Source organism: Colossoma macropomum, unplaced genomic scaffold, assembly GCF_904425465.1.
Source record: "Colossoma macropomum unplaced genomic scaffold, Colossoma_macropomum, whole genome shotgun sequence".
NCBI classification, from domain to species: domain Eukaryota; kingdom Metazoa; phylum Chordata; class Actinopteri; order Characiformes; family Serrasalmidae; genus Colossoma; species Colossoma macropomum.
This window is the reverse complement of record NW_023494784.1, coordinates 33,490,186-33,518,149: the sequence shown is the minus strand read 5'-3', so window position 1 is coordinate 33,518,149 and position 27,964 is coordinate 33,490,186. Positions and strand designations below refer to the sequence as shown.

The 27,964-nt window shown below is 39.2% G+C and overlaps 1 protein-coding gene across 2 annotated transcripts in view; it reads right to left on the bottom strand.

The window, feature by feature from the left end:
- Window positions 1–8,631: 8,631 nt before the first annotated feature.
- Window positions 8,632–27,964, bottom strand: part of slc4a3 (solute carrier family 4 member 3) — an 85,783-nt gene continuing 66,450 nt past the window's right edge. For both annotated transcript variants that reach the window (XM_036569516.1, XM_036569509.1), the window contains exons 10-23: window positions 26,641–26,806; window positions 25,313–25,415; window positions 24,089–24,273; window positions 22,531–22,753; window positions 19,753–19,968; window positions 18,379–18,527; window positions 17,019–17,213; window positions 14,172–14,387; window positions 13,963–14,052; window positions 13,390–13,556; window positions 12,736–12,989; window positions 12,030–12,199; window positions 11,461–11,634; window positions 8,632–9,065 (exon numbers count right to left, since the gene is read on the bottom strand). In XM_036569516.1, the coding sequence (XP_036425409.1) occupies window positions 8,988–9,065; window positions 11,461–11,634; window positions 12,030–12,199; window positions 12,736–12,989; window positions 13,390–13,556; window positions 13,963–14,052; window positions 14,172–14,387; window positions 17,019–17,213; window positions 18,379–18,527; window positions 19,753–19,968; window positions 22,531–22,753; window positions 24,089–24,273; window positions 25,313–25,415; window positions 26,641–26,806 (2,386 nt within the window). In that variant the 3' untranslated portion in view covers window positions 8,632–8,987. The remainder of the gene's footprint in view (window positions 9,066–11,460; window positions 11,635–12,029; window positions 12,200–12,735; window positions 12,990–13,389; window positions 13,557–13,962; window positions 14,053–14,171; window positions 14,388–17,018; window positions 17,214–18,378; window positions 18,528–19,752; window positions 19,969–22,530; window positions 22,754–24,088; window positions 24,274–25,312; window positions 25,416–26,640; window positions 26,807–27,964) is intronic.

Genomic DNA, 27,964 nt, shown 5'->3' with positions numbered 1-27,964 from the left:
ATTGTTTTTTTTGTTTTTTTTCAGGACTGGATGGGGCAAAGAACTTGCCCTGTGACAGGCCCTCATTCGACAATGAGGTCTACAACCACTGCATACCACTGTACAAGCAAAGAATGGCAACCAGCAACTATCAGCAGGAGTGTCCCTGGCCCACCACTAAAGGGTGTGTATCTGTAGTGTATGTATTTGCAGGCATTTAATAGAGGTTATCTTTAAAGGCTTTCTGTCTTCACTCTCATTAACAACGTTATGGATGGGACCGTGAGCTCACAATGACATCTCTCTGCTGGAGGAGGGTGTGGAGAAGATGGACTAAAAATAACAATCTTCTAACTTTTAAAGACTCCTCCTGAAAGATCTATGGGCTGCAGTCATGGGAACGCCGTGGCTCGCAGCTTCCCTGGAGTGCTTTTTGTTACTTCGGGTTTTAATTAATTAGAGCCCCACCAAACTCATGACTGCACTAGTTGGACTCTCATTTTGAGCCATTTAGCTCACATTTTGTGAAAACTGGAAATGCTCTGCTATGACTCAGAGTACGTACATTAATAAATTAATGAAGTAAATGAATACGTTGTGAATTAATAATGCATTAAAGCAGTAAATTAATGACGCCCTCTGGTGCATGACTGTTTGGACAAGTGGAAGCTCTTAACACATTCATTAGCACTTTCTGACATCTACACTACCCATCAAAAGTTTGTGCACAACTAATTTTTAAAATGCTTTTAAAATAAATGACCATTTTATTTGCAATAACTTAACATATTAAACTGGTTCATTTTACAGAATACAATAACATGTTAATATCTGTGGCTGTACTAACTTGGTAATAATGCTATATCCAAGGCATTTTATGCACTTTTCTGGGCACCTCTGGAGCAGTAAAGATTTCTAGTATATCATCTCTGTCCAAAAAAGAAGAAGTATCTTAATTTTTGGGATTTTTAGTTTTCTGCGTAATTGCTCAGCAGTTGTCCTGCCCTCTCCTGTAAACTTACGGTTTTGGAGATAATTGTTTTTCTTTGTACCGTGACAATATGCTTTTAACAATAGTTTGCAAAACAAAATGGTCAAAAAACGTATTAAAAACCCAATAATAAAGAAAGACACTTTGATAAACATACTAGTAATAGTAAAGAGTTGTTTTATGTAAACAAAACCCTCTTTTACACATACTTTTTCTTACATTACAAAAATTCAAATTTCAAAATGGGCTAAGGTGTCTCCAAAGTTTGGACAGACAGTACTTTCTCTTTTTGCTGAGACGCTCCCTGATTCTGCTGTTGCCTTTGTGCCTCCAGCCTCTACGTCCAACTGGACGAATGCGTGAGGAAAGCGATGAACCACACCTTCTGTAGGGAGCCCTCTCTAAAGAACGAAATCTTCCTCAAGCTCCATCAGACGTATTTCCCGCTCTGCTTCTTCATGCAGGACCCAGGCCTGCATGTTCTGCTGCTGCTTACGTTGCCCTGCATCATCATAACCTTCCTCATGCCCTTCTTCTGCATGTGCCTCAATGACACCGGCGTGCACTGTGGATCCTCTGAGTAAACCCAGCCCAAAGTGGGCAGGTAACCCACCTTATTCTGGAAGGTCTCTGGGCTGTGGAGATGAGGCTGCTCATGTCAGCGTTTCACCAAATGCAACAATAACGGAAACTGGACTGTATGCATCTGTACATGCATTTGTAGTTACATGGTGGGCAGCCTTTTGCCCTTCTTTGAAGGAAGCACACCTCGAACCTTAGTGAAATCGGACTGTTCAGGAAAGATAAATACGGTCATGTTGAACAACTGGGCAAGTAGAATGGAGGCTGAAAGTTTTCACTGACCATCCTCAGTGGGAAAAAAGAGCAAAATGCAGCTCATCAGTCTATATTTGCTTTTTTGCTGCCTCAAGTTTTAGGTTTTTATTAGACAAGGTTAGGACTGCCACTGCCACTGCTACTGTTTTTTGTTGTCTTTCTTTTTTTCCTTTATTGTATCACTTTTTGTCCCATCGACTTGAATAGACATTTTATACTCTGTCCACACTTATCCAGATATTTTTGATAACAGTTTTTTCTCACTGTTTTGGCCTCTGGTCCACACACTGGACACACTGTGTTCGGTCAATGAAAACAGGTTTTTGAAAAGGCTCTGCAGGGAGGAGACGTCATTAACTTGCACATGCCTGTTTTCATTTATTAGGTACGCAGAGCTCCCTCTGAAAAATGACTGATGAATGGGTTGTTTCTGTGTGCTTAAGAACTTGGGGGGTCATTTGGGAGTTTATAACATCTTTATAATTGAGTTTGGCTTTACTTTTTCATTAAACCACAGTGCGGAGGCGTTCCCATAAAAAGGGTGTCACTTTGACTGCAAATACTGATTCTTAAGATACATGACTTGATGATCATTAACCAAAGTCAGATTCAAAATAAATCCTAACTCCATAATTCAAATGGGGTGAAAAGCTAGAATAACTCAGTTTCTCTGCCTGATCAGGTCTGTGTCAGTGTTTCGGTGGTGAGTTGGTGAACTATGGCACTTTTTTAAGCTTCTATTTTCTAGCAAAAATTACACTTTGAAGCTGTGTGAGATACTCCGTTACGGAGTTGTTATGGCTTGCAAGTCAAAGTCTACTGTATTTGTAACGCACCGCCAAAACTTTGTTAGAAAATCTATGGTCTCACAGTGTTCGTCTTCAAGTACATGACATCATGTTTTATTGGGTATTATCCTTCCCCTACTGGGCTGGCATGCTCATATGAGTCATTTTTGTGTTCTTGTGTGGACAGAGAGATTTTCAAAAACACTGCTGGTGTAGACAAAGATTTTTTTTGGAAACAAAGGGAAAAAATATGTTTTTAAAAATATCCAGTTATGTGTGGATGAAGTCTTCGTTTACCTTAATCAATCTTTGGTTAAACTTTTGGTGCTGAATTGCAGCGAAATATGCAGCTAACAAGGGGGTGCCCCTTCTAAATCCTGCTCCAATATTATACTAGTCTGCCTTTTAACGTCTATGTTTATTTTTACAGCATGTAATGTGTTTTCCGCACATGTGACGCACATCTACACGCTTAACTGGAGTTTTCAGAGGGGACTTTTCATCCATGCTAATTTACATTACATCCATGGGCTAACGATTTGACAAGTCCACCATTACTCACTATCTTGAGCTCTGCCTTTACAAGGATTGGATTGGTTTAGAAATTTCACCTTAGTAACAATAACTCACTGAACTCAAATTTCCTCATGGTCGTCCCCAGACGGTCTTGTATTTTCCATCAGACTGATCTAGTTTCAAATATGAAAGGCTACATGTCACCTAGACTAGGTGACATGTAGCCTTTCATATTTGAAACTAGATCAGTCTGATGGAAAATACTGCTCTCCACTGATGAGGGACAAGCATATCTGATACCCTGATCAGACATAAAGTAAATAAATAAATAATCTAACCAGATATCATCTTGTACAAATATATAAAATATTCTACAACAAAGGAGCTTGAAACACATATTAAATATTTATTTTGAGACAAAAAAATAACAATTTGTTTTACAGTGGTTTGAAAACTTTTTTTCTTCTTTTTTACAGTAATAGCAATTGGCACTGCTATTAAAATATCCACATCAGTATTTTCTCAGTATTGCTAAAGCTAAAGTAATACATTATTTACCATAAGAACTCAAAACTGTAAAATGTCTGTAAATTGTCTTTTTCTTGACAGACAAACTACACCTCTTAGTTACAACCAGGCAACACGAGAGTTCTACAAGAGGTTTGTTTGGGACAAAGTTTTGACATGAGGACATTGTATTGACCCATGAGTGCTGCATTTATGAAAACCAAAAATCATTTCTTCATTATAGAAATCCCAGTGTAACCTTTTTCCTTCCTTCCTACCAATGTTTGTTCTTAAGTGCTAAAAGTGCTATAAAGAGGGATCTGTTCAAGGTCTAAGGTACAGACAGAAGTTAGGATTTATACCATGTGTATTTGAAAGTGACAGAGGTAAGCACGTCCCTTTACACGCTCAATCTCAATGTGTTACACTCTGAATATTGCCACTGTATATATCACTCCATTCACACTCAGTCTAATGCACTGTTTAGAGCTGACTAAAATGGCTGTTAGAGTTTGCTTTTGCACTTTTCTGTCGTTCCCGTCTTGGCCTGCTGCTGGGCCTGGTGGTTTGACTCCTGCATATACTGTAGAAGACTACTTGTGGGAATAATACAATCTGACTCTATCCATTTCTGATTGTCATTACTTACTCTTAATGGGCATTAGGGCTCTATGAAACACACATTCAGAGTCTACAGCGTTAAAGGAAATGAGAGGAAACTGAAAGAACGGCAATTCAGACATAACGTTAAACAATAACACGGTTTGGAGTATTTGGGTGGGTGGTCCGCACAACTAGGGTGGTATAGGCCGCTGAACCCCGTCTCGGAGTATCTGCCACGCCAAGTTCTTTCACCATCGTTCAAACTATTTATTTTTCATCTCCTCGTTCCAACATGTGAAAAACCACAGGTAGGAAACGGCAGTCCTGTGCCTTTTTATTATCTCAAATAATACCCCCACTTCCAAATTCTTTTCCATGCTGAATGTTTTTCTTTTTAACACATCCACATGCACCCCACATACCGTGCACACACTATAGTGTGACCCTGAAAAGGCCGAGAGCTCCCCGCATGCCTGTACAGGTGTTATCCTCAGCACGCACTGAGCTTGTGAAACATCCACCCTGAACAGTAACCCTGCAGATTGTCTGGCCGTTTGGATGAGCAACCTGTCTGCAGCCTTGGTAACCACCAGCGCTGCCTGAGACATGTCAGCTGTACTCACAATAGCCACCTCTTCAAGAGCCCCTTTTGTTCCCACATCCATTGATTTAGGCCATTCCTCTACGTGCCGTGTCCAAGCACCGCTGGTGTCATTCTGAGAGCTGCTTGCTCTCATGGCAGACACATCATTACAAGCACACAATGGCCCAGTGCAAAGTTTCAAGAGGCAACCGTATTACAGGTCAAGCGCAACAGTCTCCAGCACTCTACTTCATGCGTTCAGCGTGTCACACCTGCGCCAGGGGCTATGGGGAACACCTGCAGTATCGGTTCATTCAAACTTAAAACGTGTGTGAATTCAGTGTTCCATCACAACATGTTTTAGGAGAGGCAGTGCAGGTCATGAACTGCGAGTACGTCCTGTACAAAAAGAAAATGCAGACTTGTTACACAACTATGAATTATAGGGCCCAACCGATATATCAGTTGGCTGATAATATCTTGGATATTTTGGACCATATAAAATCATACCGGCTATATTATATAGTTATTAGTTACTGGAGTTGTTAGCTCCTTAAAATAGCCATTGTTCACAAAATGTTCACATTAGTCAGGCCATAATAAATGAATCCCCTAATAACCCTTCCATCCAGTTGTAGTCCTGGAGGGTGTGGTTGCTTGCATAAAACATCTTTTAGTTAAATGCTTAAGTAATAAATTTAAAGCTGTACATTTCAATGAAGTGTGAAATTAAAACTTAGGGTCCTTTTGTGGTCTATTTTTATACAGTGGCAGATTTTTTTCCACTGCACAGTGGCAGAAATTACTTGAATAGATTTTATGCAGCCCACTTAGGGTTAAAGCACAACCTTTGCCCTAAATGATCATCTTAAGGCCACAATTCACATAAGATGCTTTATGCATGTGACTACTGGTGTCCAGTTTACAGTGTAGTGATCAAAGAAATCCAAAAAACCTAGTAAGGAGTAGAATGAGGTGGGTTTGGGCAGAAAAACCATCTGTGCTAGACTAAAGTCCTTCAAGACTAAAGCTGGACACCCCTGCCTTATATAATACATCTCGAGTGATTTTGCTTGTATAACAGCCCTGCATTTCAAGTGGAAAATTTTACAGAAGAGCTAAATGGATTATATCAGAAGGACGTGCTGTGTTTTCTGTTTGTCATGCTGCCTCTCGGTAGACAGAAGGGACGGAGTCCGTTTCGCAGAGTCAGTGACCACAGCGCTCAGTGTTTCTCATAAGGAAAACGAGCCAAGCAGGCTCGACAGAGGCAATGTGGTGGCAGTGTTGTATCTCTAAGAGTGCAAGTATAATAAAGCACCAAACATCATGCAGAAGAAACCAAAGGAACCTAATAACAACATTCAAATGCCGTGCTTATATGCACTGTCCATTGTTCTAAGCTTGCAGGTGCGTCACGTCTCTAACCATCCACCAAAACTAAACCATTGATTTTGTAGTTACCGTACAGCCCAGCTGGCCACCATATATTCCTCACAGCAAAAGTGAAAAGCCATTCAGCATCACACACTACTGATTTTGGCATCAACACAGTGTTCAGCTCAGTTTCAGTTTGAAGAGTACGAAATTAGTAGTCATGACACCTAAAGTTTCACCACAGCCTTCTGCGACAGTCTGACAGTCTGAGTGGGTAGCAGCATTTGGTTCTGTGTTTTACTAAAACATGTATTTATAATAGTAGGTAATATTTTCATTACACAATGCCCAACTAAAACTAGTTCAAATTAAGTAAAAAAAATCCTTCAGTGTAATGGCCTGTGGGAAAGTGAACCAGGTCTGGGAAGCTGGGCTCTTGAGGTTTGCGTAATGTACACAGTCACGCAACACAATCAACAGGAACATGGACACAACGTTATTTACAGTCTAAAGGGCAACTTTCTCTAATGCCATTCTCAGCTCACTCTCTCTGCAGGGAATTGTGGTTCGACATTTAGAGATTAGCCTTAATGTGTTATCGGACATGAAATGTACAGTACTGGGCAAAAGTCACTCTTTATTTTTCTTTTCCAGTCAAAACAGCCACTAAGCACGCAGTTCATTTGTCAGCTTAAAAAAAAGTAGAAAATATATTTAACAGAAAAATAAACAAAAGCCTTAACAAATAAATATATCTTTTTTTCAGTATTTAGTGTGTGCACTATTTCTCTTTATTACAGCTTCCATTTTTTGGAGACTTGCACATTTTCAATCTGCAAGAATACTTTTCCAGACTTCCAAAGCTCAGTCTTTGAAGGTGGTTGCATTTTCTGTTTCACATGATCCAAATTTAGCCTCATCAGTTCATAAAACTCCACAACTCATATGTCCAAATTTGGTGTTCTCGTGCAAATTGTCTTCTTTTTTGTCTATGTTCTTTTCTCAATAACGGCTTCTTAACAGCTACACATCCTTTCAGACTCATAACACTGAGTTCTCCTCTCACAGTTGAAGGATGGACAGAAACAAGTTTTTTCAAATTTGAAGCAAAAGTGGAGTTTAATTTTCTCCCAGTATAAGTTGGTGGTCCACCAGGTCTTGCATGGTTGTTTTAAGTTCCATTTTCTCTGCATCGTCTAATAATTTTTCAAACTCCAGTTGTAGAAACTCCTCTTTTTCACTCATTTTCTTGGGCTTTTCTTTATTAGAGTGGATTTGCTTATACCTAATCTTCTCAGAAATATCATGCACAATGAATTCCTTGTAGTTAATGGCTGTGTTGACTGGGAATTAGATAAATGAAGGGTGGTTTCTGGCTTTGCACAGAACTGTAATACCTACGAAATATCACTGACCTCACAAAAGCTTCTTTTATGTAAAAAAGACAAAGCAAGATAAGTAATTACACAGACTTTGAGCATCCGTTGCGAAATAGCATGGATCTGTTGGCTGTGGTGCGATGTGGATTTTAAAAGGTCATGCACTTCCTTTAAACTAGTTAAAGTTTAATGGATGGCAACAAGACCAAGTTTCCTCAGTGACCCCGATTTGGCAGCAGAATGTAGAGGTGTCAAACACTTTTGCTTCTAGTTTAAGCTATTGTGTTAAGTGCATCCATTTACATTTGCATTTTGACAGCCATTGGATTAACTGAAACAACTCTATACATCTCAATCAACTTAAACTTGTACACTATGGCTTTAACTGTTTCCATATAACATATATGTAACAGGAAATGTAACATAAAGTACCAAGTCTCTAAAAAGGTCACATTATGAACACACAGTAAATAAAGTATGAGTGTATTATATCCTAACCTCTTCGGTCCAACCTAATGGTAAGCTTCTATGCACCAATAAAACAATGTTCTACATCTCCTAAGCTCTCTTTTTTAAAAAAATGCCCTTATCAGTGCATCTCTGTTTAGAAGGAAGTGCTGCTCTGAATAATGAATAACGCTGTTCATCAGAGAACTTCCACGGCAAAAAAAATAAACAAATAAACAAAAAAAAAAACCCAAAATCAACAATAAGCTTAAGGTTTAAGGTCAACCCTCTACACCAGAGAGTCCATCCAGAGGCGGGTTCACCACGCAACTAAAGAAATGTCACTTGTGCTCATGTCTACAGGGACAGCAGTACTGCATTCAAGCGAAAGCATTGCACAGAAAAACGCATTAAACCAACCTGAGGGTTCTGAACTTGAGGTGCTACTGAAAAGTGATTCAGACCCTGTGGCCAATGCCTACAGTACAGAAGAAAAGGCAACTCAGATCTACAGGCAGTGGGCTTCTAATGGGGGAGACATATGCTGTCTACTTAGGCCATACTAGATTGGATTATTCACTTCCGTACAGCCAGTACGGAAAAGTCTCTCAAATGGCATGGTTTAAGGTGCATGGTCCACTCGGTGTCTTTCGGTCAAAGAGTCATAGGGCATCAGCAAGACTCAGGGAGGCCACTTCTTTGAGGAAATAAAGACAGATTTTTAAAAATATATAAATAAATAAATAAATAAGAACAACGGCAACAACAAATGGTACCTAAATCGTGTCAATTATCTGCATCCATTTCTCTATTTTACATAGAATAAATACAATATTTCAATGTACATATCCTGAAGATGAGTGGATTATGAGTTCCCTGCTAAGCCTCTTGGTCAGTGTCACCTTTACAGACAAAGCAGTGTGGCTTGTCTTTATTGGTCAGTGTAGCATGGACCCCTGGGACATCTCTCAGAGCTGTCTCTATACAAGCATGTGAATCTCGTTGTACTCATCACGGCCGTCTTCATCAAAATTGGGTGTGTCTTCGTCTGCGTCCAACTGCATTGGAAAAAAGAGAAAAAACAAAAAAAACAAAAAAAAAAACAAGAAGCCACTTTACATCAAATGATCCACATTAAAACGCAAGCACAAGTGTTCCCTAAACCTCACATGCCTCATATCAGCAAAATCTTACAGCAACGAGACAACTCCCAAAACAGGGGTTGTGCAACATGCCTGCCTCAAAACAACTAAGCATTACTAAGCTGAAATTGGCCTGCAGACGTAAAGTCAGCCAAAATGGCCAACTCACGCACACACAGGAGGAGAGGAAGGAAAGAGTCATGTGATCAAACAGAATCTCAGAATCTGAGCCTGTATCCACAAAATCCCACAGTATATGAAGGCTGATCCAGGATCAGATTGTCTAGAAACTGGACCTACACTACTTAGATGGACTTACTTGGACTTAGATGTTTTTGAAAAGAAGTTTTTTTGTTTTTTTGTTTTTTTTTTGTTTTTTTTTTCTCTGGCCTCCACATGAACATAGCATTAAAGTGCTTTGAAAACATTCTCCAGGGTGGAGATTTTTTTAAAATGCATGAATGGGTAAAATGCATCTTTCTGAAATTGCGCAAGGCCACTGCTATTTTGCATGTGCTGATGACCAGGTTGTTTCTATGTGCCAGTAATATTGGGTTTTATTACATGTTTACTTAATTTACTTTATCATTACATCATCAGTCCACATATACCAGTTCCCCTTTATTTTTGTCATTTTTCATTTTCATGATAGCCAGACATGGGGCTGGGCAATATGACAATATTTATCATTATTGTGATAAATTACATCAGTATGTCACAGTATGCTTTTCTGAGCATAAGCTATTGTCAGTACTTACAGAACACTGAACAATTCCATGTTTCTTTACAAAGAGAGCTCAATTAGTCCAGTTTAAGTAGATTTATTGTTGTGTGTAGTATTTTTCAAATGGCACAACACTGAATTTTTTTTGTTGCTTCAACTTATCAAATATTCAAAAAAATAAATAATGTGACATATCATGTATCATAAAAATTCCTCAAAATATTGTGATATATTTTTCCATATTGCCCACCACTAGCCAGACATAGTCATGGGTTACTGTCTTGCCCCCCTCCAAGTTCTATATTTTATGTAACAGACATAACCATAAGGTTCTTTTTGATGTGTTTGACACTGAAATTTTAGACGTACTATCGCTTCCTCCTGCGTGGGCATGCTCAGGTGAGCGTTTGCACATTTTCAAAAATGTTTTTGGTGCGGATGAAACAAATGGGAAAAATGTGTTTTCAGAAATATCTAGATACATGTGGATGTGGGCTTAAGCTATTTAAAAAATTATATTTAAAGTTATTTTCTGAGCAGTAAGTGTTTATTTGTTTAACCTTTTCAACTCCTTGAGACCACCGGTGGTTCCAAAACGCACTTCGTCATATTCTTCATAACTTTCATATTTCATAAGCTGCATTCAAAAGGTGGGTGTCGTATGAGAGCTGTAATTGTCTTCTTTCCAGTCAAATAGATGGGTAATGTAATTTTAAACTCTTATAATAAAAGAAGCTGAACTTACATTTTTTTTTTGTCTACTGAAAGTCGACCCATTTTTCCACAAATCTGGGCTATAAACTGTAAACAGATGGTGTCTCTTCAGTGATATACTCTGTAGAAATTATTTTATAAAATAATACAAAGAGCGTCTAAGATTTTGGCTTTCAGCAGTAAGTTGTAAGCATATAGCAATATGTGTATGATCATAAAACACATGTTCTGATAATTTGAGGGGAGCTTTAAAATAAATAAATAAATAAATAAATAAATAAATAAATAAATAAAATAAAAAATTTACATTTATTTCATGCAGTTACTGAATAAATTGCCTTATGATTTGGTCATGTAAATTCAGTTGGAAAACCAAAATATACCCTGGGCAATAAGAGGTTAAAATAACACTAACACATTAATATAACACAAATATTGTTATATTAACTCCTTCACACTACTGATATCTATTACCCACTAAAAAGAGGGATACACACTGCTGCCAACGGGCTTAATACAATGAATTCTGATTTATCTCTGTCAATGTGTTAGTTACCTTCCATTTCTTGCTTAGGCCAGTCAGTACTTAAATTATATCACGTGTGCTGATGGTGCAGTTTAACAAATACATACAATGACTCTGCTGAGTCAAGGAGAAGAGGAACCACACTTGTATCCCTTACCATTTTATACAATTGCTTTGAAAAAAAATTAGATGTTTTTATTGTGTTAAAAGTTTATTTGTATTTATTGTGATGTTATATAGCAATTTTGCAAACAAAAAGTACTTATTGCCCAGATAGTTTTAAACACCGTTGTCCCTGGCCTAAGACTCTGAGCTGCTTTATGAACAGTGCCAGTGAGTGGACTCACAGCTGCCAGCTCTCTCTCCTCAAAGATTTTGGTGAGGATGAGTCTGCGGAGCGGCACAGTCATGATGAGGATGAAGGGGAAGGCCAGGGACGCCACAGTGGACTTCACCACCCACAGCAGCACTATACACAACAGCTGGATGATGGTAAACATGTTCATACGCCACGTCTTCACCTAGGGAGACATGAGGAACAGAGACTAGAGTTATATAAATCTTACTTTGTCTGAACTTGCACATTTACAGGAATCACTGCAGTCTTAAAGGTTCCTATACTGATTACACACCTCTCACCTGTTAACATTTGAGTTTATTTAAAAGGGGAAAAAGAAATTGAGAGTTTGGGTGCCACCTAGTGGTTGTAATATTTTTTCAGTGAAATTTTTAATAAACTATCACCTGCACCCAAAACAAGAAAATAAAAAAAAAATACATTTAAAATACGACATTTATATCAACTTAGAACAAATTTATGAAGACATTTTCTAATTTAATTCAATACATGCATTTCCAACAAATCCATTCAAGCCATGCAAATAATCTCAAACCTATATTAGTCACATCTGCCCACCTTGGTGACATAGATGTGGTCAGGGTGGTGTTTGGCAGGGGTGACCATAAGTGTGATGCGCTCATACAGCTGAATGCCGGTCAAAGAGGTGATGCCCATGTACAGAAAGATTCCGAACAGAACAGCCAGAGGAATATGTCGCAACACGTCCGTCATCACGATGGACAGGCCTGCAGGTTAGAGGAACCAGTAAAGAAAGTCCAACAGTGGCAAATGTCAGAGTAAGAAGCATAAGTAAAAATAAAAAAACAAAAGTGAAAAACACAAACGAAGACTGGACCACCAGACTCAAACTCTTTATCAAAGTTTGTGTGAATGAAAAAATGTAAAGGAAAAAGGAAGAAAAAACAAAAATACACAGTATGATTTTGCCTTTGTTCATCTCTACAACCTAGCTGAAGTATCAGCACTCTTAACTGAACATTTTCCATATCAGTTTATGTACTTACATAGATGTGCATTGTCATGAGTGCACTTATTTGGATTTGTGCTGATGTGGGTTTAAGTCAGTTTCCTCCCTTTCAGTTATGCACACAAAACTACTTGCCTCTATGGGAGAATCTTTAGCCTGCTAAACATGAGTGAGTGAGTGAGTGAGTGAGTGAGTGAGTGAGTGAGTGAGTGTACGAGTTACAAGCCAGGTCCATGAAATGATTTGCATCTAAAAAATCAAAGATCAAAAGATTTTTACTGACACTTCTCTTACCCACAAGTAAGGCCACACACATGCCGGTCACTCTCTGCTCTTTGACTTCCTGGATCATGGGCTTTTCTCCAGGGGCAGTAGCCTTGCTCATGACTGTCAGAGCATTGACGTGAGTTACAGAGCGTACGGTGGCAGCTGTTAGCCAAGGAAGGCCAAACAGTGGGCATATCGCCCCCAGAGTCACGATCAACAGCAGATCCAAGTGGAAGCCTGAGCCCTTCACCAATCGACGCTCCTTCTTACTCACTATCAGCCTGAAAAGAGAGAGAAAACAAAGTGCTGTAACTTGAGGCCGCATGAAGTTCCTGTAACATCTTTCTGTTGAAAGACAAAGCTAACTGTCATCAACCTTGAACATCCAAAATGGCAACTTTATAGAACAAGAAAAAAAAGTTCTTAACATCTGTTAATGTAACAAGATTTTATTCCAAGTCATTTCAGAAAATATGAATCTCTGAAAAGGTACCTTTATAGTAGAAGGAAAAAATGTTCCAAGTAATTCAGAAATTTCTATGGGTCTATTCATCACTTATGTTGTTTCATTTGCCATGAGCGCTTCATCCAACATAAAGGGCAAATGAAAAAAGTAAATAAAAACGGAACGGTTTTCTCATGATGCTGACGTAATGTTTTTGAGCGTGAGGCTGAACTCACGTGGTGATCTGTGTTTCCATGAAGATGAGGATGAAGACGAGAAGGGCAGGCACCACAGCGGCTCCCATCATCCATGTGGGGAAAGGCTGTTTGTCTCCGAATGGGCTGATGAACCAGCCGCGTTTATCGGGAGATGTGACTGAGAAACCAGAGGGCACGTTCAGTTTCTGCAACCACAAAACATCACAAAACACAAGTGCTCAAATCCTGGTCCTTGCTGTTCACTGCACCATGCCAAGCCTTTAACCGCACTCTAATATGCACTCTGAAAGAAAGCTGGCTTCAATTATAGGCAAGCATTTAATAAGGAGTATGAGCAAGCACAGGAAATCAGAGCACATATTGTTGCTCTGTAGAGATGTACTTGACATTATCATGTGGTGATTTTAAACAGACTACCAACATTTGTCTCTATTAACACTTTGTACATTGTATGTCTTTTTGCATGTTGATTGCTGTTTGTTCTACTTTCTTTGCATCTAGAAATGTTTATATGCACCTACACCATGAAAAATACATAATAATTTTTTTCATCCTGATGGAAAAACACAGTTTAGACTCTATTGTGTTTACCTGCGTATAAGTGTCAGGGATAAAATAGTCCACTACCACAGACAGCAGAATAGAGATGGGAATGCCAAAATCTCCAATGATTCTCCTGGCCTTTGGATTCAGGCAATAAAACAAACAAAGCACAATGTGACTGGAATGATTCAGTGAAATCACAGTGGTATTTTTAACACTACCCCTTTGTGGTTTCTTTCTACACAGGGTCATTCTACCTTGCCACCGAGGAAGCGACTGTTGCGAAACTTTCTGAGAAAGAAGGCCACGAAGAAGGTTCCCAGCATGAGCACGAGAGAGAGCAGGGCCGTGTTGGGCTGGTTTAGGATAGGGCCTTCAATCAATACAGTGTCCTCAGACGCTTCTGGGAGTCTGAGGGCTGGAAGGCCTGGAGAGGTTGGGTAGCTCCTCATCAGTGGATGCTCATGGAACACCTGAAACAGAATTACACTTCTATTATCACCCAAACTTATTAACCCTTGAATGCATATCTTTATATTATAGCAACCTGTAGCCTCATCATACTGAGTGTACTCACAGTTGGTGAAACATCCATGTATAACGGTTAATATAACTCACATTTCACATTTTGACATAAATTATGAAGAACCTCAGGGCTCGTAACCAACTCACCCTTGTTTAGCAGGGTAAAGATTCCCCACAAGGGGGGGCTATTAGCACTTATACAGGTTTTGTGTGTATCATTGAATGAACAAGTTATCGGCGTCAACACACAACAGCAGGATCTCACAAAAGCACATATGTTTGCAGTCACAGATTGCTTGCATATTAAGTAAACGGCTAGAAACTAAATATCACCCCTGTTCAAATGATGTTTTGTTGAATTGTAAGTAAAAATAAGTTAACACATCCTCTAGAGCAGGGGTATTTAATTAAAATTCAATATGGTCCAGTTAGAGAAAACTTCCTCAAGCAAAGGTCCGGAACATCATAGTGTCTAACTTGCATTATGATTCGGTGCCATATAATGTTTACTGAAGTAGCCTAGTAGTTATATCAACATCTTATACAGTCAACAACTGAATGTCAAATCAAATAAAGTGCAATTCAGTCATATTTCAACAACATTTATTGTCACTGTTCTCTTTTTAGAGCACACCATGTGAAGTAACTTCCCTCTGACTCACTTTCTTCTCTGACTGCTGTTTCTCGCCTTGTCCCTCCCCTGTGTGTGTGTCACTCACTCAAGTCTCAGTGCTCATCATAATGCACAGATCTGATTGGCTGAGTAGCATCACGTCTGATATTTACAACGCATGCGACTGGTCTGTGAGTCTCCTGGGCTGCTAAAGCCGTACTATAAAAGCTAGAAAAGTTCCGGTGATTAAAATAGGTTCAGAAATTAAATAATTCTCCATAGTTTATCGGTTATAGGTCCAGGTCCGCATAGCACAGCGTCTGGGTCCAAACTTGGACCGCGGTCCGCCTATTAGTGACCTCTGCTCTAGAGAGGACATATTTCTGCACAATTTAATGCACTTTTACTGTTTATCTGCTGAAAGTAACATATTGGAAAAGAAGTTAAGTCAGCAAATAAACAAAACTTGTTTACATGGATGTATTAGAGGATAGAGGACATACATTCACTTAGAAAATCAAGTTTGACTGAGAGTGTTAAAACTTTTGCATATGACTGCTGCAGGCCAGCTCTGAAGATAGCTAACAGGCTAACAAGCTCTTCCAATAATACTGAGAGAGGCTTTAAGTTGAAATATTTACTGAAGGATTCATTCTAAAACTGCAATATATACAGTAATGAATATGTTACTTGAATGTCTGTTACAAGCTTCATATATTTGTGTGTAAGCTTGGGCTACTAAGTGCTATTAAACCTGGTCTCACAGGCCAGACTTCTGGCTCTCATTAGAAAGTGTGGTGCGTTTTGTTGCTTAATGTGACGAAGAACTGTCTACTTTGTCAGAAAAGGGCCATTTGACTGACATTGAAAATAACTAACCACAGACCATTTTAGTTTTTGCGATGGTTGGAGGTGATTTTAGAAATGCACCCACAAAAAACACACAAGGATATCTTGCTTATAAATTCATCAAAGAAACCTGTTGAATAACTTTTAAATATTTGATGACGTAAACTTGTTCCAAAAGACTCGCCACGGCATACAGAGTAACAGCAGAACTGTGTTTCTAATCGGACAGACTAACACCTACAGAGTCTCTGACAGGACACTGGGAGAAAAATGACATGGTTTTTCTAAAATGGGTAAAAAAACTCCTGACTGCGAAATGTATTATCTCAAAATAATTATCTCGGGTTAACTATCTCGAGATAATTTTCTCGGGATAGTTTTCTGGACGTCTTCTTTTTTGTCACACAGGTTATTCTCTAAACACTTTGCATGCATCCATCTTTGCCATTACATTGTTCAGGAAGTTGTGGCTTCTCTTGAATAAAAAACAGTACCTTGGATATATTTGTGTAGCCCTTCCTCCATAACAATCTGTTGCATTTTAAAACACGTTTCAAATGGCACTCTCATATCAAATATAAATATCTTTTGATGAGCACTGAAATAATGTCAAAATAAAGTGCTATAGCGGTCAATATCCATTAGAATAGTTCCAATCGTGGACACACAACTTCCAGTACCCCTTGGGCACATAATAGTGAGTGAAATGTCTGAATGGAGTATTGATGCCATCTACAGGGCAGGGCATGTAATGTGCTTAAGTTTCCCTAGATATCTCAATATAATTATCTCGGGATGATTCTCTTGAGATAATTAACCCCAAGAAAATGATCTCAAGATAATTGTCTTGAGTTAATTATTTCGATATATTTTTCCTGAGAAAATGATCTCGAGATAATTAATTTGAGAAAAAAAAATTCAGATCATTTTGCGTACCCATTATTGAAAATTCCCATGTCATTTTTTCCCCCTGTGTCCTTTCGGGGCTCCGTAAAAACCAGCGCATATCGTTGCTACAAAAAAGCCGACTCAGTCAGCCTTGTGAATCAGTTTACTGAAAAGGTTGAAATTGTTCAACAGAACAATGCAATTTTAATTGTAGCTACTGGAGCATTACCTTGAAGAGTTTGGAGAAGGTTTCATAGATGAAGATGAGGGAGATGAGGAAAGCAAAGATCTCCTGAGTGAAGGGTGAAATGTAGCGCACAAGGAAGCTGCCCTCAGCTGCTACGATCACCAGCACGATGAAGATGAGCCAGAAGCCGATCCACACTCGTCCTGTGAGGTACTCGAAGCCCTGCGCCTGGCAGAACTGATCCAGAGGAGTGGAAAGACACAGTTTAGAGACAGACAAAAGATGCAGTGTCAGAAACCATACAAGTCTATTTTAGATAAATTAACAGTAGGAGTGTAAGACAACATCGAGACACTTGAGTATCATGATGTGTTTTACGATACTGTATTGATTCTCAGAAACACAGTATCGATTTTAAATTAATAATTTGCATGAAAGAACCCTTGACCACTAGATGGCAGTGTTGTAATCTATCACCAGCCATTACATTCTTCCACTCCAACGTAAACAAGTGGTGTAAGGGTGCACCACTAACATCAGCATTAGCAAACCTAGCTGACTGATTACGCTACCACTGATGGCTGAATCCAAAAGACTTAGACATTATGTGCTGCCCATCGAGTGAGCATGTCCATATTACTATAGCACAGTAACTTGTGTTTAAATTTAATTCTGCCTTACTTCAGTTCTGTTGTACAGTCTATTGTATTGTCCAGCTCAAAAATGATAAGGTGATTTAGGCTATCAAAATATCCTACCCATTGTTTTAATGGTCTTAACATTTACTATTCACCAGTTTCTTGTTCGAATTTTCCTGTCCCACTTTAAAAGGTGCAGTAGTTATAAGTGCTGCACCATTTAAGGTGGAATGGGAAATAAGAAGCTGACAAAAAGAAAGCTGGTTTACGGTTTAAGTCTATAAATCTATTTGAGATTACTTTATGGTTTGAGCGAAGGTTGTCATAATTTAGGCATGCCATTTGAACAATGCTACTTGGGTGTAAGAGTCTAAACTTCTACTATTTGTTAGCTACATTAGCCTCACAGCGCCAGTGTAAAACCAAAGAAGCAAAGGTGTCCTGGCTGCATGGCATTTGCACAGCATTTAGGGTAAGATTGGGGTAAGAGAGGAGTTGAGTAAATTTTATTCTTTGCCAAGCTATTAATTTAGTCCTGCACAACAATGTTCTTGGACTGACAATAATTAATGGATAACATCCAGTGAGTGAGTGACCACAGCAAAGCAACGTCCAAGAGGTTACTATAACCCCAATTCCTTTTGTGTGGAGCAATATAATTAGGTGTGAAACTCTCACTATTCAATGCATGGTAACAACTGAGAATTCAACAACGGTGGGGCTGCTGCTAGACTCAGCAACTGTATGGTCCAGGGGGACTGTACCTTGTAGAAGGCCTCCTCAAACACTAGGAGAGGCCCAGAGAAGCCAATAATGAGCAGCGGCTGTCCTGCCAGCAGGGAGAACAGCACCCCAACTGCTGCTGTGGAAATAATGAGCTCTGAGACCCCCATCATACCTTGTGTCTTTTCTCCTAAACAGACCAAAACATACAAAATGAAAATTCAATCATATTTTACATCAGGGCCGAAAAAATATATTAACACCTGCTGATCTCTCGCTCTCTTTTTTTTTAAGTCTAAACTCTCCTTTAAGCAAATACCAAAAATGCAAAATTACAAATGCACCATTCGCTATGCACTGTTAGTATTTCATTATTACTAAAAATAATAAAATACTAACAGCTGCTTGCATCAGAACATTTTTTGCACTGAAAGCCCACAGTCAGCATTTCACGAATAGCTTTTTCTATAAAGGCCACAAAAACAAATAAATACAGTCATATACAAAGGTTTGAACACCGCTGGTAAAATGATGCTTTGATTTTCTACATGAAAGTAAGTTAACACATCATCTACAGAGAACAGGAAACTAAAATAGGACATTTATGGCTAATTTTGTGCATAATATATATTTATTTAACTAAATAAATAAATAAAAGATAAAATGTACCATAACTTTTGCATGTGCCACATTTTTTTCTTTTTTCCTTTTTTTCTAGAATGTTAAATTCAGCAAATAAACAGTAATTGTCAGAAGTGTGTTCTCTGTAGAGGATGTGTACTTCTTTTCACTTCAAGTCGAATCAAATCAGTGAAACGTCATTTGAGCGGGGTGCCCGAACTTTTGCATACAATTTTTTTTTACAATTATTTTGTTCTAATGTAGGCCCACAGAAATGTATAAATATATTGCTGCTGTCCAAAGAATAACAAGTATCTCCAAACTAGTAACTCTACAGGAGAGGGCCAAAACATTCTTTACTTTCAATGTAAGTCATTTTAAAAGGATTTTACTCCAGGCGATGTTGGAGCATTTCTGTTGGTCCATTCATCATCAAATTTTCACGTAATGTAAAGGACAGCCGTCGTGCTCAAATGATGTTTTTCTGTGGACAGTGACCATACATTAAATTCCTTAAAACGCTCATTATGGTGATGCAGGTATGTTGGAACAGTGGCTATTACTGCTACACATAGCTCTGGCAGTGAGCACAGTCAACACATTCTAAGTATTTTCACAGTCTGGTAGCTAAAGATGTAATTAACAATGTGTTTATAATGGAAACTCATATTGTGATAACAATAAAAATATGATTTATGATGCAGCCTGTTTTTTTTTTTTCTATTAAAATGAGTGGAGAAAACTCAATTTCAAACACTTTGTTTCCATGAGTAGTAAGGAATTACTTCCATTACCTAGTAGTCCTCCAAACGTGATGGTAGGTGAGAGGGCAGCAAAGTAGATAAAAATGACAGCAGCAATGCACTGAGAGTCCAGTGCATCCTTCAGGTCACTGATGTAGTGCGGGTAGCGGCGCCGAATGTCATGGAGGAGACCTCCAAATGGAATACCAGAGCGTTTCAGCGGGTCCACCTCCGACTCCTCCTCCTCTGGGTCATCTCGACCTGGATCTGACACAGGAAGAAGACAGCCTTAATAATAGTAATAGGCTCTCCACACAGACCCTCTAGGGGGAAGATGCCGGCTTCTAGACTTTGAGAGAAAGTTTTTCATTTATTAAAATATGTACTTTAACAGTTGAGCATTCCTATGCATGTGTTTGATTGTTCAGAATGGTGGTTCATGACAAACATGTACTTTTTGGCTTTGTTTTTATCTTTTTTTTATTTAAAATAGGTGCGATGGCAGCATTTAGAGATCGTATTACTTAAAATGCCCTTAAAAACCTGTATATAAGCCTACACTTTAGTTTCTCACTCTCATGACATACATAACATATATTTTTATAGTACTTATCAAATAATTCAGAGAAATTATTGAACAGTAATAATGTATTCCTTTTTTACACATATTCAATCTTTGTTTTCATATTTTAAAAAGAGATATAGGGTTCAAGGAGTTAAATTAAAAGGCAGAATTAACTGCCCATCACACTTTCCCTGCCCTGGCTTCAGTCTTTCCATGTCTAATTATTTTGTCACCCTAGCTCCGCCCCCTTGTCATTAGTTTCACCTATGTGTACTTTGTAACCCCTCCTTGTGCACAATGTTCCCCGCTGTTCCTTGTTCCCTGTCAGTGTATACAGAGGATGCATTCCAAAAGCTAGGCAGTAGCCAAGAACGATGGGTCCTTGGTAGCACTGTCCTTTGAAGACTCATCGGTTCCATTACTTAATGCAAAATGCAATGGTACCAAGGCCACTTTGTCACGTCATCTGAAAGGACTCACTAAAATGTGATAGTAAGATGGCAAGCAAAACACTGAGGTGAACGATGTAATGTGGCAGGCAAATCATGAATTTGCTTGTAATTAAATGCATTTCATACCCTACATTCAACTTACACCATCTTAAACAGATACACAACTAGAGAAATAGTGTCTTGTAAACACCAATCGGCCACTTCATTAAGTACGCCTCCTTCTATTTACACTCCTTTACACCATTTTATCCGCATCATTTACTATATAGGTGCACTTTGTAGTTCCACAATTACAGACTGTAGTCCATCTGTTTCTCTGCCTACTTTGTTAGGTTCCCTTTTACCCTGTTCATTAATGGCCAGGACCCCCACAGGACCATCACAGAGCAGATATTATTTAAGTGGTGGATCATTCTCAGCACTGCAGTGACACTGACGTGGTGGTGGCAGGTTAGTGGCTATGTTGGTATGAGTGGATCGGACACAGGAGTACTGCTCACTCTATTAGATACACATATATTTTTGCTCCACCTTGTAGATGTAAAGTCAGAGACCGTAGCTCATCTGTCGCTGCACAGTTTGTGCTGGTCATCCTCTAGGTCTGTTGGCTGGATATTTTTGGTTGGTGGACTATTCTCAGTCCAGCAGTGACAGTGAGGTGTTTAAAAACTCCAGCAGCACTGCTGTCTGATCCACTCGTACCAGCACAACACACACTAACACGCCACCACAATATCAGTGTCACTGCAGTGCTGAGAATGATCCACCAACCAAATAATACCTGCTCTCTGGTGGTCCTGTGGGGGTCCTGACCACTTGTCCTATGGGGTTTTGACCATTGAAGAACAGGGTGAAACAGGGTTAATAAAGTATGCAGAGAAACAGACGGACTACAGTCTGTAATTGTAGAACTACAAAATGAAACTACATGCTAGATGGACCTGATAAAATGGACAGAGAGTGTAGAAATAAGGAGGTGTCTTTAATAAAGTGGTTGATCAGTGTATTTTACTATACATTATACTGGCCTTTGAAACATTGTGTATGAGTTGATTCATCTACTGGCATTTCTCTTGATCTTTCTCTTGAAGCGTTTTTGTGAAAATTGTTTGAAAAGCTTTGAAAATTGTCAGAATTTTCAGCTGCATTTCTTGACTGTATTTGAAGGAGACTCTGATTGAAACAGCCTTTGGTGGCGTAGCGGTCTAAAAATGCAGCCCACCAAGACTGCAACCTAGATTTCCGTAGATTTCTGCAGCTGTAGCCTTGTTTTCCTTCTTTCCCTGTTGTGCACTGTTGTTTGAACCTCTTGGTTGGTCTCCCTTTTTGTAGGTCTCTGGGTTCTTTTGTCAGTCTTTTCTCTGTTAAGCATCCAGTGTTTTGGTTTTCGTGTTTGCTCTGGTCTTTTGATTTTCTCAGTTTTTGGTTTTCATGGATATCCCCATTGTTCTTGATTCTGCCTGCCAGTTCCTCGACTCTAAACTCAGACCTGCATCCTGCCTCTTTGCCTGCCTCATGACACCATAGTTTTTCCCTCTGACTTAAAGAGTAAAACAGCAGACTGCTTTATAATAGCAAAAGCATTTTCTTTCCTTGTCCTGATCAGTGATTGACAGATAATAGCTGAAATAACAGCACTGCTATATAGATTAGTTTCAAATTGAGAAGACTTGGTTTTGTATTGTTTTGTTTGTTTTCTTTTCAGTTTAGACTTTCACTGAGAAAAATCAACATTGACAGCTGGGGCTGTTTGAACAGATGGGGTTTATCTTGAACTCTGTGGCAAAAGGTTTCGATCCGAACGTCTCTCACCTTTAGTCTCCTGATCAGGTCCCACCACAGTGCTCAAGCATTTCTTATTCTCTCTCTCCTTGCGCTTGCGTAGCATCATCTTCTGGAATGAGGCCACCGTCTTGAGTAGGTCTTTGCCCTCTACGTCAGAGGGAGGAATCACGATGCTGCAGTCCAGAAACTCATTTATGCCATTTAGCAGATCCTGCCGGTCATCAGCAAAGTAGGCCACCTCATGGAAGTTCTGAGGAGAGTCAAGGAGAGCAGTGAAGTGGAGCATATTTTACACACTGGATGTCTTTGAATGAGATGTTGTATCATTTCATTCTTATTCTACTCACATGGCAAAACTTTTCTCAGAAACATTAATGCTCCCACTCAGAGGACAGTTTAATTTGTGAGGAGAACAGAATTCATATGCATATGTCCTCACATTCTGCAATGGAGCTTTTTTGGCAAACCTGAATGGGCATACTATAAAACACTTCTAGCCTCTTCATGCAGCCCCTTTATTGGTGTAGACACAAAGGGCCCTGTGTTGGTTAAAGTTAAATGTGTCAAAAGCAATCAGCGATTATACTGTCATCAGATGCACTGAACAGTCATGAGCACTAATCTAGACCAGAATTCAAATCATTCAAATCAGAATTAATATCACTGAACCTTATTTTTGATGTTGGAAACTTGGAAATGTATTCAGTCAAAGTGGTTACTGGAGTCTAAAGAATATTTCCATGCATTGATTTGCTTACTTACAAGGGTAGATCTTGGCAAAAATGTATGAATTACTGGCTTTCATTTCATTTTAAAAATAGCTGTGATGACAGGTTGAGTTACTTAGAGAAATTTAAAAGGCACTTCTCTTTCTCCTCTGTGTAAACGTTAACTGCAACAACCCAAATCACTCGGTTCACAGACATCATGATCATCTTGACCAACTTGTTCACCTTGACAATGATCATCTTGAATCTGAGATTTCCATGGATTTTCCAAAAATTCCGCATAATGAAGTTGTTAAGACAGACGTCATTCACAGTGGTTTGATGAAACTTAAGAGTCAGAATTGTTTACAGTGTTGGTGATAGAATCCAGATGTCCAAAAGTTATTACATGAAATAGTCACAGACACACTGCCTGACAAATGAGCTGCTGTTTTATCTTTGTTTTACTTTTGCGATAAGGTTTTGGCCTAAGACATTTTTAAATCCATCCATGATGTAGAGGTATATGCGGGGCATTGTGAGGCAAAATAGTAACAAAAGAAATCATTTTTTTCCCTATTGACTGCTATTTTACCCTTTTCAACATTACATATAAAACTCATAGTTTCACTGAATGGTTTGGGTTGTAAATGTAAAATATAAAATGGGTTGTACGTGTAAAATGGCAATATTTGCATTATAGACATCACAACCCTTGGCTCATACCACTACCACAGTAAACAAGCTGTAAGTTTCTCTAAAATGCAGAAATAAAACAAAGCCCCTTTGACTGTGAGTCCTGAAAGTAATGAATGTAAATATCTGGAGTCCTGTAATGATTTTCCACAAAGGACCTCAACTCATATGTGAGGATTAACCTTGTCAGACATGAGTGTTGAGAAAGAGCGTCCGATCTCATGGTAGTCTATGTTGGTTTGGCTGGGGCCAAGGAGCACGAATATGAACCGCACAGGAACTGGAACCTCCAGAACTGACTCCAACATAACTGCGTCACTCAGCCTCACAAATGCCATGGCAGGCTGCTCCAGGAACTCCACACAGCCTATACATACACACACAAACACAATTTAAAAAAATTATTATTAAAATGATCTCATATCAATGCAATAAATCTTATTTTGTGCACTGATAAATCACTTGTCTTACAAAGCACTAAGTGTAACATTATTTTGTTTATTTTAAGAACAATTACCATTATCAGTCCCACTTAAAAATTTTACCATATTTTAACTCATTTCTGGCACAAAATGAGCATAAAGAGTCATTCATCAGGTTATTATGATTATTATGTCAATAATTATGATATTAAATCAGGGCTTTTTTCTCAACACGTATTTTCCTCTTACATTGCCTTCCTTCAACAATTCTGAGGTGGTATATGTTGTTCTTTAAAAGCCGATGTAGGTAGTAATTAACGTCAGGATTTAGGCTGTGTACTTCATAACTCTTTTGCCAGAATAATCAGAAGCTGCCTTGTTAACACACATGTTTTGGTGTATTCAGATATGACCATAGGTTAATAAAAGATGAAAGTAAAATTCTGATTTTCTGCTGCATCATTTGGTAAGCAGACTTGGAATAATTTGAGCATGAAGTGTCATACTTTGAGTCTCTGATTACTAGCAATATAGTCTTACCAAGAGACTTGGATTAGAGAAACAGACAGTATCTAATTGTCCCTGTATCTTATTACCGTGCATGGAAACAGAATTGTTGACAGTTGTGTCAAATAGTTCAATAATCTTATTATATTCTTCAAATAATCTCATTTTGAATATTAGTCATATTGACCAGATTTGAGATGGTTTCCCTTTACAGCATAGTGAAATATAATGCACATAAACAAACAGATGGATATGCTGTTTCTTTAACTCCATCTCACTCTTCCTTGATTTAAGGCATAAGCCTCAGTTAATCAGAGGCTGAAACTCTAAAGACACAAGAAGATAGAATTGTATAATCCTGCAAAGTCAAAGTAAAGTGTTACTGGAAAACTGTGTTGTGATGACTAAACATAATCTTTTGCCCTGGGAATGAAACAAAAGTGGGAAAAACTGGAGTGAGGAGGCCCCTTAGCTTACCCACTAAAACCAGTGTGGCTTCAGCATCCTTGGGGATTTTCGCCAGCAGTTTCATAGATCTGGCTGCAGCATGGGCCTCACCAGAAACGGGGTGCATGTTTTTCTTTTGTTAACAGAAGAAAATGGTTAGTACTGTATTAACATTAAACATCAGCTCAAAGCTGTGGCTGAAGAGTTTTGGCAGGCAGTGCATGCAAACGTCTCCTCATGGCTATGAGAGAAATCCTCGTTCCACATGTGGACATGGTGGCTCTATGTGTGGGTTTGTCTCTGTTCTCTGAATTTTAATGAAGCATTTTGCCTGCCTTTTATCAGGAGACAGAAATCCACAGAACCAGGTGAGAAAGCAGCCAAATGCTAAATCATGTTTAGTCAATTTAACATGATCCTTTTCTTGCTCTTATTTACGGGCTGCTTGAAATTTGCCAACATTTTCACCATGGGGAACATTAAAAGTTTCACAGTTACTGTATCAGGAGGCTTTAACAAGAAGCACCTGCTCACTCGTGCACATGTGTTAAAGTGAGCTCAGGCCATTACCTGCCCATTTAATGCCTCCCCTGTAAGAGCATGCCATAAGAGCAACTACAGTGCTCGAAGTTTCAAACATTCAAACTTTTAACCATGCCTGATTATATGGCCTATTAATACAGTCATATGCAAACGTTTGGGTGTCACTGGTCAAATGATTTATATATTCTGTTGATTTTTCTAAGCGAAAAGAGATGTTACACCACAACTAATTGGCTGCTTGGGCTGACTGCTTGAGCGAAGCTACATCCCAGCTACATGACAAACTGGGCTGGCTTGAGTGAAGCTACATTGCATCACTCATTGCATCGTTGCATAAGGCTGCCAGGACTGGTGGTGTTCAGCTGAATGAACGATGCTACACTGCAGCTATAACTGCTTGGGCAAGTCGCTTGAGTGACACTACCCCCACACCCCTCCCACCTCCTCGTGGTTAAGGACTTTTTCCGGGCTATAAAGCTTCCTGGGCCGGCCGACTGGATGACATTACACCATTGTTGCGAGCACAGAGAAGGACTTCTGTTCAAGCCACCTAGGTGACTCCATATTGTGCACTTGTGCATTAGCAGGAAATGGTCATTTTTTGTTTACTGTGGAGCATTTGTTACACTTTGAAAACTAACAGAACATGTAATTTGACCAGGGGTATCCAAATTTTTGCATACAACTGTTTCAGAGCAGGGCTGAGATTGTCATCCAGATGTCCCCCACTCTACAGAGAGGTTCTCATAAATCTCAGAGAGCAGAGTAGCTTTACAGTACGTTAGCAAGCAAGTCACAAACAAGCTCATAAACACCTCTTTGTCGTGCTCTGCAGCTTTAGTGTCGTGTGTCGTGCTGTGGTCCTCAGACACCAGAGGCAAGCTCGTGTCGTGGACATGGTTGTGGTTGTGGCGCAAGCTTCCCAGACTGTTGACCGAATGGTTGCGATGGAAGAGGCCATCCTTCTCATCATTTGGATGACTGCATAACGAGAGTCACATTAAACAGAATAGGTTATCATGCTGCTAAGACAGTGGTTCATCTCTCTGCCCACTGTCCTCTATATCTTTAGTGTTTGTGACTAACCTCACTAGCTTCCCTCTGGAGCAATCCCCAACACCATGTTGTTTCATTACTGGGCTTGAGTGGATACAAGTTATGCTTGTTAGATGGCCCCTGAGGCATTGCAAAGACCTTGCTCAGAAATCATAGCAATCTGTCTCAATTTCTTTAACAAACTAAAACATTCAGTTTCTTCTTGGTAAAACTGGTCTTTACGTAGCAAACTACTCTGTTATACATAAATACTGGTGCAACTTGTTACTTTCCACTGCTACACAAGGATTAACAGCTAGCAACAAAAAAACAGAAGGGTCTTGTACTAAAGTTTATGTCAGACATGTAGGTTACGCTCAGACTTCTCAAAAATGGTTTGCATCACAAAGTTTGCCAAGCCTAAATGAGCAAGCCAAGAGTGGCAGTGGCAAGAAAAAACTCCCTACAAGCATCAGGAAGAAACCTTGAGAGGCACCAAGACTGAAAAGGGAAACCCATCCTCCTCTGGTCGACACCGGATAGCAAAGCACTAAAACAACAGGTCATACTCAAACAAGTCACACTTCCAAATCACGGGGCAAAACCGGTGAGGGCAAGTTAAAACACTCCTGAATGCAGGATTGGAGTACCCCTGCCCTGCATACTTCAGTGTTCTCCCCAATCTAACATACCTGATCCAACTAATCAAGCTCTTCCTGTTGAAATGGGGCAGGGAAACACCAAAAGCAATCCAGTCCTAGCACTGGAAACTCCTGTGCCAAGAGTATCTGCAGTACTCTATTGTATCACTGTGACGTGCCCAGTAATGTGCTGTGCTTTGTTTAATCCTCTAACCAGTTCAGAAACATTTGTTCTGATCTGCGAGACAAGAGAACAAATACGCTGTCGTGTTGATTTAGGTGCACGGGTGCAGCAATTTCCGCGCTTATCAATGTCCAAAAAGGCTGCCTTCCAGCTTGGGTTTCAATATTTGCAAACCAAACACAGAACTCCACATGTCAAGATATCTAAATCCAAATTGCAAACCAAACCACATTTTCTATTCACTCGGAGGAAAACACGCCAAAGCAATCAATAAGAAAT